General features: G+C 42.5%; 1 protein-coding gene across 13 annotated transcripts in view; it reads right to left on the bottom strand.

Moving 5' to 3' along the window:
- LOC116462610 (survival motor neuron protein) overlaps positions 1-12,823 on the bottom strand; it is a 74,187-nt gene that overhangs the window by 31,872 nt on the left and 29,492 nt on the right. For 5 of the 13 annotated variants that reach the window (XR_009211737.1, XR_004246404.2, XR_009211738.1 and 2 more), the window contains 4 exons: positions 10,321-10,374; positions 9,715-9,851; positions 8,863-9,112; positions 2,859-8,765 (listed from right to left, as the gene is read on the bottom strand). Coding sequence is in view for 3 of the 13 variants with exons in the window: in XM_058433795.1 (XP_058289778.1) it covers positions 10,324-10,374 (51 nt within the window). In the remaining 10 variants the exon portion in view is untranslated. Of the gene's footprint in view, positions 1-2,858; positions 8,766-8,862; positions 9,113-9,280; positions 9,852-10,320; positions 10,375-12,823 lie in introns of those variants that run through there. The other 8 variants (XM_058433795.1, XM_032145260.2, XM_058433794.1 and 5 more) reach the window with 6 other exon arrangements.

Genomic DNA, 12,823 nt, shown 5'->3' on the forward strand with positions numbered 1-12,823 from the left:
ACTTACATTTCTAGCTACATTAAGAATTTCTGAATATGTTACTGAGCTTGCTTGTGGTAACCGTTTATCATATCAGAAAGTATATGTATACCAAAACATGTTGAACACCCATGTTGTACAAATGAAATATACATAATTTTGTCAATTACACCTAAATGAAACTGGAAAAAAATTTCTGGAAGGATATATCGAAAAATGTTAATAGTGCGTACCTCTAGGAAGTGGGCCTGGAAGCCATTCTTACTTTTCACTCTCTCCCATTCTGTACTGTTTTTTTGTTTTACTTGTGCCTGCAATATTTTTCTATTTAAAACAAAAATAAATCTAGTTTAGCACTAAAACATTAATTGGAGCTACCTCTGGAGGGCAAGAGTACTAGAAGGTGGGATGGATTGTCTTCTTGCTTGTCTGATTTTATATGTAATACCTTTGTAATTAGAAAGGTTGTTAAGCATTATATCAGAATCCAATCAGGAGACAAACCACACAGAAATTTGAATGGGGAAAGTTTAATATACAGACGCTCGGCTGGACGCAGTGGCTCACGCCTGTAATTCCAGCACTTTGGGAGGCTGAGGTGGGCGGATCACTCGAGGTCAGGAGTTCGAGACCAGCCTGGCCAACATGGTGAAACCCCGTCTCTACTAAAAATACAAAAAAAATTAAAAAAAAAAAAAAATAGCCAGGCATGGTGGCGTGCACCTGTAGTCCCAGCTACTTGGGAGGCTGAGGCAGGAGAATTGCTTGAACCCAGGAGGTGAAGGTTGCAGTGAGCCAAGATCGCGCCACTGCATTCCAGCCTGGGTGACAGAGCAAGACTCTGTTTCAAATAAATAAATAAATAAATAAATTACAGATGCTTCTCAACTTACAACAGGGTTATATCCTGAAAAACCCATTGTAAGTAGAAAATATTGTATGTCAGAAATGCATTTAATATACCTAAACTATCGAACATCATAGCTTAACCTGACCTACCTTAAACACGCTGAGAACATTTATATTAGCTTACAGTTGGGCAAAATCATCAAACACAAAGCCTATTTTATAATAAAGTATTGAAAATCTCATGCAATGTATTGAATACTGTACAGAAAGTGAAAAACAGAGGTCGCATGGGTACTTGAGGAACAGTTTCTACTGAATGCGGATCACTTTTGCACCATCGCAAAGTAGAAAAATCCTAAGTCAAATCATCATGAGTCGGGGACTGTCCATAAGAGTTATTAACAGAGGATTGGAATGGGGATTGGGTAGTAAGGAATAAAGAGAAGCCTGGGCCGATACAGGGAACAGCCGATATGGGCTTTTCACCCTAGGCTGAGACAGAACAACTCAAAGAAGAAAGCTCAGGGTTGAGATCTGGGCTGAGATCCAGACTTCGTGTGAGAGGACACAGCGGTGAAAGACAGAGGTTTGCTAAGGCTGTGGAGTTGCAGCTGGAGGAGGTGCTGGGCTTGGGGCACTTTGCTGAGAAGGGACCTTGTGCATGTCAAGGGAAGCCATTCACGTGGGGGTACTGTGCGCTGCTGACCATTGGGTGCTGCCGAAGTTAGGCACTACCCAAGAAGTGTGCAGCCAGAACGAGGTGCTACAGAAGCAGAGTGTATGTGCTGCAGGAATTGGTATTGCAGATGGCACAGGTGTTGCCGGTGTCTGCCTAGAGGAGCACAATGGAACCAGGAAAAGCAGCCCTTGCTCCTTCAGTGTGTCAGCAGCACCCTCGATTGACAAAGTTTTACATGGTGCTTGCTGTCATGGGAGAGGTATTTACAGGGCCCAGATCTATTATTACAGAACAGACAATGAAGGCTGAATGTGGATATAAGAGCCAACAACTAGCGTAACTCATTAAATGTAATAGTGCACACATAAACACAAAATAACCTAGTAATTTCTTAATATTGACTGACAGGATATATGTACGTGATATATTTATAAATTCATGGAAAACTTATATAAAAAAAACAGGCAACCATAATTGAGTTTAGGGAGGAGAACAGGATGGCTGGTGGACACAGAAGGGAGAGAGGGAGGTTTGCTTTTTTTCTCCTGTATACCCTTTTATACCAGTTGAATTTTGTCCCATGTGTGCATACTATTAAAAATCATAATACTTGACCAGGTGTGGTGGCATACGCCTGTAATGCCAGCACTTTGGGAGGCCAAGGCGGGTGGATCACCTGAGATCAGGAGTTCGAGACCAGCCTGACCAACAAAGAGAAACCCCGTCTCTACTAAAAATACAAAATTAGCTGGGCATGGTGGTGCATGCCTGTAATCCCAGCTACTCGGGAGGCTGAGGCAGGAGAATTGCTTGAACCCAGGAGGCAGAGGTTGCGGTGAGCCAAGAACGGGCTATTGCACTCGGGCCTGGGCAACAAGAGCAAAATTGTCTCAAAAAAACAACAAGAACAACAACAAAAAAAACCATAAGATTCCATGCAAATTATTTTTCCAGAGCTGCTTCTAAGGGCTTTTAGTTCAAGCAGGGGTCAGTAAAGTATGGCCCTGGACTGTCCAGCCCTCAAGCTAAGAATGGTTTTCACATTTTTTAAAGCAACAGAGACTATCAGTGGCCTACAAAGCTAAAATATTTACTCTGTTCTTTTACAGAAAATAAACTATTTCTATGACAAAATACTTTTGAATCATAAGCTCATCATGCCCTTTATTCTAGTTTACATCAGTCTTCACAGGACTCCCAAGTCATCCCTCATTGACCTAACAACTGTCCTCATGGCTGTAAGCCCTCCCTCCCTTCCTCCATCCATCTCTCCCTCTCTCCTTTTCTCCTTCCCTGTCTCCCTTCCTTCCTTTTCTTTCTTTCATAAAGAAAAGAGGTTTAGTTGACTTACGGTTCTGCAGGCTTTACAGGAAGCATGGTGCTGGCATCTGCTCGGCTTTTAGGGAGGCCTCAGGAAACTTAAAATCATGGCAGAAGGTGAGCACACATGTCACATGACGAAAGCAGAAACAAGTGAGAGACGGTGGGGGGGCAGGGGGCAGGTTTCATACACTTTTAAATGACCAGATCTCATGAGAACTCAGTATCAACACAAAGGTAACACCAAGCCATGAGGGATCTGCCCCCATGATCCAAACACCTCCCACCATGCCCCATCTCCAACACTGGGGATAAAATTCAACATGAGTAGAGACAAATATCCAAACCATATCATTCCACCTCTGGCCCCTCCCAAATCTTATGTCCTTTTCACAATGCAAAATACAACCATGCCTTCCCAGCAGTGCCCCAAAGTCTTAACTCATTCCAGCATTAACTCAGAAGTCCAAAGTCTCATCGCAGAAAAGGCAAATCTGTTCCACCTATGAGCCTATAAAATAAAAAACAAATTATTTACTTCCAACATACAATCAGGGTTCAGGGGTTGGGGAAATATTCCCATTAGGGAAAAATCTGCCAAAAAAGGGGGCTATAGGCCCCATGCAAGTTCAAAACCCAGCATGGCAGTCATTAAATCATAAAACTCCACAATGATCTCCTTGGTTTCCATGTGGCACGCTGATATGAGGGTTGGGCTCCCAAGGCCTTGGGCAGCTCTGCTCCTATAGCTTTGCAGAGTTCAGCCCCTGAGGCTGCTGTCACAGGCTGGGTTGAGTGCCTGTGGCTTTTCCAGGTGCAGGGTACAAGCTGCCAGTGGCTCTACCATTCTGGAGTCTGGAGAACAGTAGGCCTCTTCTCACAGCTCCACTAGGCAGTGCCCCAGTAGGGACTCTGTGTGGGGCCTTTAACCCCACATTTCCCCTCCACGCTGCCCTAGTAGAGGCTCTCTGTGAGGGCTCTGCCCCTGCAGCAGGCTTCTGCTTGGACACCCAGGCTTTTCCATACATCCTGTGAAATCCAGGCAGAGGCTACCAAGAATTCACCATTTTTGCATTCTGTGTGCCTGCAGGCTTACCACCTAATGGAAGCTGTGAAGGCTATGGCTTATGCCCTCCAAAGTAACAGCCCAAGCTGCACCTAGGCCCCTTTGAGTCCCTGCTGGAGTTGGAGCCATCTGGATGCAGGGAGCAGTGTTCTGACGCTGCACAGGGCAACAGGGCCCTGGGCCCAGCCCAGGAAAGCATTCAGTTCTCCTCGGCCTCAGGGCCTATGATAGGAGGGGCTGCCCCATAGGTCTCTGAAATGCCTTTGAGGCCTTTTCCCCATTGTCTTGGATATTACCACTTGGATCCCTTTCAGTTATGCAAATATCAGCAAGTGGTTGCTCCACAGCCTGCTTGAATTCCTTGGAGAAAATGTTTTCTTTTTTTACCACATGGCTAGGCTGCAAATTTTCCAAACTTTTAGGCTCTGCTTCCTGTTTAAATGTAAGTTCCAACTTTAAGTCATTCATTTGCCCCCACATCTGAGCACAGGCTGTTAGTAGCAGCAGGCCACATCTTGAATGCTTTGCTGCTTAGGAATTTCTTCTGCCAGATACCCTAGGTCATAATTTTTAAGTTCAAACTTACGTGGATCCCTAGGACACAAGCAGAATGCTGCCAAGTTATTTGCTAAGGCATAACGTGTGACTTTTGCTCCAGTTCCCAATAAATTCCTCGTTTCCTTTTGAGACCTTGTCAGCCTGGACTTCACTGTCCCTATCACCATCAGCATTTTGGTCACAACCATTTAACTAGTCTCTAAGAAGTTCCAAACTTGCCAGGAGCAGTGGCTCATGCCTGTAAACCTAGCACTTTGGGAGGTCGAGGTCGGTGAATCACTTGAGGTCAGGAGTTTGAGACCAGCCTGGCCAACATGGTGAAGCCCCATCCCTACTAAAAATACAAAAATATTAGCCAGGCGTGGTGGTGCATGCCTGTAACCCCAGCTACTTGGGAGGCTGAGGCAGGAGAATCGCTTGAACCTGGGAGGCGGAGGTTGCAGTGAGCCAAGATCACGCCACTGCACTCCAGCCTGGGTGACAGAGCAAGACTCCATCCAAAAAAAAAAAGTTCGAAACTTACTCTCATTTTTCTGTCTTCTTCTGAGCCCTGCAGACTCTTCCAACCACTACTCATTACCCAGTTCCAAAGCTGTTTCCACATTTTCAGGTATCTTTATAGCAATGCCCAACTTCTCGGTACCAATTTTCTGTATTGGGGCATTCTTGCACTGCTATAAAGAAATACCTCAAACTGGGTAATTTACAAAGAGGTTTAATTGGCTCATGGTTCTGCAGGCTTTACAGGAAGCATGGTGCTGGCATCTGCCTGGCTTCTAGGGAGACCTCAAGAAGCTTACAGTCATGGTGGAAGGTGAAGGGGTAGCAGACACATCACATGGTAAAAGCAGGGGCAAGTGAGAGAGCTAAACTCCTGCTTTCTGATCACATATCCCAACCTGCTCCAACTCCCTAAATCCTTCCACTCTGTCCACATGGTAGAATCTCCTATATCCACAACTTCTTATGTCAACATTCCTTCTAACTTCTTGATCTAACTCCTTATTCTCAAGCTTTTTTTTTAACCATGACCCACAATAATAAATTTTACATCAAAACACCATACGCACACACATACACACACATATATGCGTATACACAACTGAAGTTCCACGAAAACAAACCTTACTAAAATAAAGCTATATCAGATATGATTTTATTAATATCCAAATAAGCAAAAATTCAGAAATACAAAGTTCTGTGAAAGAGTTGTTTACATGCACTGTCAACTGTTCTCTCATTCTTATGTTCTCTCCCTCCAGGATTTTACCTCCTCCATTCCATCAAAACAGCTCTTATGAGGGTCACCAATGAGCTCCACATTGCTAAATTCGTGAATACTTCTCAGTCCTCATTTTAGTTGACCCGTTGGCAGCATTTGACCTACTGGCTTTCATATGGCCCATCACCCCTCTTCCTCAAAACACTGCCTTCATTTGGCTTCCAGGGCATCCCTCTTGATTTTCCTAACTCAATGAGAGCTCCTTCTTAGTCTCCTGGACTGTTTTTCCTCATATCCGATCTCTAACCACTGAGAGAACCCCTAAGTTCTCCTCTGACATCTTCTCTATTTGAATGCACTTCCTCAGCTATCTCCTCTAGTTGAACAGCTTTAAATTTACTAACTTCTACATTTCCATCTCTAGCCCAGACCTCTCCTCTGAACTATTTTTTTATTTTATAATATAGACGGGGTCTCACTTTGTTGCCCAGTCTGGTCTTGAACTCTTGGGCTCACATGATTCTCCTGCCTTGGCCTCCCAAAGTGCTGAGATTACAGGCATGAGGCATTGCACCTGGCCCGGACTCTTTATTCACATCCAACTTCTATTAATGGGCATCTCAATTTTCCCATGTTCAAAACCCAATTTCTTTCCTGCCACAAAAGTACTCCTCATGCAGACCTCCATCTCATTAAATTCTGACTTCATTTTTCCAGTTGCATAAGCCAAAAATCTTGGAGTTATACTTGACACTCCTCTTTCATACACCACATGCCATCAATCTACTAGAAAATCCTGGTGGCTCCACTTGGAAAACATACTCAGATCCAACTACCACTACCCACACTGATTCTAACTAGTCAGCCTGCTTCCTCCCTTCAAACCTATGGTGTATTTTCAACACAGCAATCAGAAGTCTCTTTCTATAAGTCAGATCATGCTATACCTTGGGTTCAAAACCTTTCAATGGACTCTCAGCTTAAAGTAAATGCTGAAGACCTTACAATCGCTGACATATGGCCTGACCCCTGACTACCTCTCTTAGCTCCATCTCCTTAACCTCTCCTCCTCACTTCCACTCCAACCACGATTAACTCCTTGTTGTTCCCCAAACATATTAAATACACTTGTGTCTTAGGGCCTTTCTATTTGTTATCTCCCTCGCCTGGGATACTCTCCCTCTAGTTGTACCTAGAACAGTTGAATCATCGCATAATTGCTAAAAGGACAAGTGACCATGTGACAACGTTCTTTCATCTTTTAGGCTTGTACACCAGAATTTACTTGAAAAAGTTTGTAAGTGGACAAGTATGGAAGACAGATATGTATACAAAGTAACAGGAAGGTAAAGATGATGTGAAAAATGAAAACCAATCCACTGAAAGTCATTCTAATTGATATTTATAAATGTAAAAACAAAAATGTTTTGCTGTTATGTAACAAAGAATATAGCCATCATCTACCACTTCAACAAAACTATGAGCCCTGAAGTTTTCAAAAGTACTGCAGTTTGGACAGGTGTGGTGGCTCATGCCTACCGTCCCCAGCACTTTGGAAGGCAGGAAGATCACTTGAGGCCAGGTGTTCAAGGCCAGCCTGGGCAACACGGTGAGACCCTATTTCTACAAAAAATAAAAATAAATTAAAAAACAAAAAGTATTGCATTTTGACAAAGTGAGTTCATGAAGAATACAAATAATAAGGTAGAACATAGTAGAGATGCATTTGAAATCCAAAATCCGTATTTAAAGGTAGGTATGTTCCAGATTCATGCATAACGAACAGCTGCTTTCAAAGGATGTAATGCCTTTTAGGTATACATAAACATTCAAAACTGGGAAAATATGGGAAAAAATGTGGGTCTCCTATATTTGGATTCTCATTAAAATTGCTAACAAAGTTAATTTTCACCATCCCTTTATTCTTCTGTAAATTGTTTATAAAATGACTTGAAAAAGAATGCAGTCAATTTTCATTACTTGAGGTAGTCATGTTCTATAAAGTTGCCACAAACACGCAAATTAGTGAATACTGAGCCATTGCTCCTAACAGAAATACAGGGTTAGGTTCTTGTAAGCCTTTGGTCACATTTTCATCAACTTATAAATACATAACCTTGTTCTGTATCTGTTTCTGTTTACACATTATTTAATAAATATAGACCTGGCATGGTGGCTCATACCTGTAATCCCAGCACTCTGGGATGCCAAGGTGGGTGGATCACTTGAGGTCAGGAGTTCAAGACCGGCCTGCCCAACATGGTAAAACCCCATCACTACTAAAAATACAAAAATTAAGCCGGGTGCAGTGGCGGGCACCTATAATCCCAGCTACTGGGAAGGCTGAGGCAGGAGAATCGTTTGAACCCGGGAGGAGGAGGTTGCAGTGAGCTGAGATTATGCCACTGCACTCCAGCCTGTGTGACAGAGTGAGACTCCATCTCAAAAAACATAATAATAAATAGTGATGACTCATCATCATCTAACTCCCACTCAACAGTACTATAACTCATGCCTAAACAAAGGTTATCTAACATATGTATTCTCTAAGGCACCTCACAGCCCGCACGCACCTTGGAATACCATACTATATAGCATTTCAGCACAATGCTTGGGAATCACTTTAAACAGTAAAATTATAAACAGAAGGCACAAAAATGTGGAAAATGTAGAACTATATAAACTGCTTTTGAAAAGGACACTTGTTTATAGTAAGAAAGCTACACAAAAAACCGAGCACTGTTCAACCCCAGCTGGGAATATCTGGGTAAGGTTCTCAAATTTTTCACCTCTGTGTATGTCCATGAAAAACCATGAAACTGCCATGAGTATTGATGTTAGGTTACAAATAAATTTTAGCAAGTAGGTACCTTTACAAATACAGATTCCACAAATAATGAGAATTGACTGTAAATAAAATTTTATAAGCAAAAACTCTGAAAAGAAAATAAAAGCAAATAGTTAAAATGGTAATGGGAAGACCATATAAACAACAGAAAATTAAAAGTTCTTATGCTCTAAGCTCACCCTTGACTTCCAAAAACTGCCAGATATTGTAGACACCATGAAGAATAAGATGTAGTGCCTTTTCTCTAATGAAAGAGGAAATACAGATATAAACAATATATAAACATAATATAATGTGAAAAGCTATGTATAGAAATAGAGGCCGGGCGCGGTGGCTCACACCTGTAATCCCAGCACTTTGGGAGGCTGGGGCGGTCGAATCACTTGAGGTCAGGATGAGACCAGCGTGGCCAACATGGTGAAACTCCATCTCTACTAAAAATACAAAAATTAGCAAGGCATGGTGCCACATGCCTGTAATCCCAACTACTCACGTGGCTGAGGCACGAGAACCGCTTGAACCCGGGTAGCAGAGGTTGCAGTGAGCTGAGATTGCACCACTGCAATCCAGCGTGGGCAGCAGAGCGAGACTCTGTCTCAAAAACAAACGAAAATAAGAATATGTAAAGACATGAAAAATGTGACATTAAGTGGGAATACACATGCACATACACAAAATGCTATGGTGGCATCCATATTAAAATATGGGCCAAAGGGCAAAATAATATGCAAAAAAGAAATACAATCACAGACACATAACTAATTTTAAAAAAATATTAAATATTTTTATTATATACTTTAAAACATACAGAAGATAGAAAAAAACAGTATAATGAACAGCCATGTCCACCAGTTAGATTCTGTAACATTTTGCCACATACGCATCACATACATTTTGTTAAACCATTTGAAACATTTTAAGACACTAACACTTCATTCCTAAATGCTTAAGTATGCAAATTAAGACAGTCTTTTAGAAACTACAACATCCTTCTCACAGCTCATAAAATTACCAATAATTATCCAATATCATTCAAAATCTAATCCATATTCAAATTTTCTCAACTGCCTCACCACCGTGCTGGCCTCCCACCCCCACCCCAGTCTTTTACAGATGGTTTTTCAAAATAGAGTCCAATAAAATATTTCACATTGCATTTGGTTATTACATAACTTTTAATCAAGAAGAGTTACCCATTCCACTTCCTTCTTTCCCAACACTGATATTTTGAAGAAATGAGGCCAGTTATCTTCTATAATGCTTCACATTCCAGATCTGTCTGATCGCTTCTTTAGTGATGTCATTTAGCGCTGCTCTATGCCAGCATTTCCTGCAAATGAGAAATTAGAACCAGAGGCTTGACGAATTCCAGTTAAACCATGTCCTCTGTGTACACCGGTTAAACTTGACTAGAGCACTTCATATGTCAGAGTGTACAGTGCAGAATGCCTAGGTTATCCTATATCACAATAAAAAAAGTCTGCTGGTCTGCCTACTACTGATAGATATAAAGTGGCATCATATCCTAAAGCTCTTTATTGTGAAAGTATGTTTCTTCCACACAACCAACCAGTTAAGTATTTGGTGCAATGATACTTTGACACCATGAGAATTCTAGTAGGGATGTAGATTAACCTTTTATCTAATAGTTTTGCCATCAAAATTCTTTAATATTGTTTTACATTAACCTTTCAACTTTTTAACATTTGAACTTTTTAAATGTTCAAAAACATTTGTTTTCCACAAACCATAAAGTTTTACAAAAGTAAGATTCACTTTCATAATGCTGGCAGACTTACTCCTTAATTTAAGGAATGTGAGCACCTTCCTTCTTTTTGATTTTGTCTGAAACCCTGTAAGGAAAATAAAGGAAGTTAAAAAAAATAGCTATATAGATACAGATAGCTATATATAGATAGCTTTACATGGATGTTAATAAGCATTTTGTTTCACAAGACATTTTACTTATTTTATTCAACAAAATATGATCAGAAATTGATAGTCTTTTAATGTGCTTTAAAAGCTATCCCAAAGAAAACAATTATTAGGCTGCAGTTAAGGTTTTCTTGCAGTGGCTCATGCCTACAATCCCACGACTTTGGGAGGCAGAGGTAGGGGGATCACTTGAGACCTGGAGCTTGACACCACCCTGGGCAACATAATGAGACCCTGTCTCTACAAAAAATTTAAAAATTAGGCCGGCGCGGTGGCTCAGGCTGGGCACAGTGGCTCACGTCTGTAATCCCAGCACTTTGGGAGGCCGAGACGGTTGGATCACCTGAGCTCAGGAGTTCAAGAACAGCCTGGCCAACACGGCAAAACCCCGTTTCTACTGAAAGTGCAAAAAATTAGCCAGGCATGGTGGTGGGGACCTGTAATCCCAGCTACTTGGGAGGCTGAGGCAGGACAATCGCTTGAACCCAGGAGGCGGAAGCTGCAGTGAGCTGAGATTACGCCACTGCACTTCAGCCTGGGTGACAGTGCACGACTCTGTCTCAAAAAAAAAATAAAAAATAAAAAATAAAAATTAGCCAGGTGCAGTGGCATATCACTGTAGTTCCAGATACTCGGGAAACTGAGGTGAGAGGACTGCTTGAGCCCTGGAGGTAAAGGCTGCAGTGAGCTGTGAATGTGCCCTTGCATTCATTCCAGCCTGAGCGATAGAGTGAGACCCGGTCACTAAAAAATAAAATTAAAATTTAAAAAATTTAAAAACATTGCCGGGCGCAGTGGCTCATGCCTGTAATGCCTGCACTTTGGGAGGCCAAGGTGGGCGGATCACCTGAGGTCGGATTTGGAGACCAGCCTGACCAACATGGAGAAACCCCTGACTCTACTAAAAATACAAAACTAGGCCGGGCACGGTGGCTCACGCCTGTAATCCCAGCACTTTGGGAGGCCGAGGCGGGTGGATCAAAAGGTCAGGAGATCGAGACCATCCTGACTAACACGGTGAAACCCCACCTCTACTAAAAACACAAAAAAATTAGCAGAGTGTGGTGGCGGGCGCCTGTAGTCCCAGCTACTCGGGAGGCTGAGGCAGGAGAATGGCGTGAACCTGGGAGGCAGAGCTTGCAGTGAGCCAAGATCGCGCCACTGCACTCCAGCTTGGGGGACACAGCAAGACTCCCTCTCAAAAAAAAAAAAAAAAAACCACCAAAAAACAGAAAACTCACAAAACTGGCTGGGCGTGGTGACATATGCCTGTAATCACAGCTACTCGGGAGGCTGAGGCAGGAGAATCACTTGAACCCAGGAGGTGGAGGTTGCAGTGAGCTGAGATTGTGCCATTGCACCCCAGCCTAGGCGACAGGGCAAAACTCCATCTTAAAAAATAAATAAACTAATTAATTAAAAAAAATATTTTTCTTCCTTTTTTTGAGATGGAGTTTCACTCTTGTTGCCCAGGCTGGAGTGCAATGGTGCGATTTTGGCTCACCGCAACCTCCACCTCCTTGGTTCGAGCAATTCTCCTGCCTCAGCCTCCCAAGTAGCTGGGATTACAGGCATGCGCCACCATGCCCGGCTAGTTTTGTATTTTTAGTAGAGACAGGGTTTCTCCATGTTGGTCAGGCTGATCTCGAACTCCCGACTTCAGGTGATTCGCCCGCCTTGGCCTCCCAAAGTGTTGGGATTACCGGTGTGAGCCACCGCACCCAGCCGATTTTTCTTCTTTCAGTATGTCCAGTGATGTTCCTGAGCCCACTTATACAATTTTTTTTTTGAGATGGAGTTTCGCTCTTTTTGCCCAGGCTGGAATGCAATGAGGTGATCTCGGCTCACCGCAACTTCCCCCTCCCAGGTTCAAGCAATTCTCCTGCCTCAGTCTCCTGAGTAGCTGGGATCACAGGCATGCACCACCACGCCCGGCTAATTTTGTTTTTTTTTTAGTAGAGACGGGGTTTCTCCATGTTGAGGCTAGTCTCTAACTCCTGACCTCAGGTGATCCACCCGCCTCAGCCTCCCAAAGTGCTGGGATTACAGGCGTGAGCCACCGCACCCGGCCTATACCTTATTTTCATCAAATAAAATATATGACCTTAAACTACTTGTGTCATACTTATTAAAATGAGACCATTAAACACCAGGATTCACTAAATAAAAAATTTAAAGTCAGAAGTTATTACTACAACATTTGTTTTTCTTGTCAGATCTAGCCCAAATTTCCTGTCTCTCTTCTGGCTTCAATGCTTTCTATCTTTCCCTACATGTATACTAGCTTGCAGCGGCTTCCCATTTCATTACTAATCTACACCTAACAGACCATAAGATGTATTGAAAGATTTGTTACTAATGAGTATC

Source organism: Hylobates moloch, unplaced genomic scaffold (assembly GCF_009828535.3).
Source record: "Hylobates moloch isolate HMO894 unplaced genomic scaffold, HMol_V3 SCAFFOLD_23, whole genome shotgun sequence".
NCBI classification, from domain to species: domain Eukaryota; kingdom Metazoa; phylum Chordata; class Mammalia; order Primates; family Hylobatidae; genus Hylobates; species Hylobates moloch.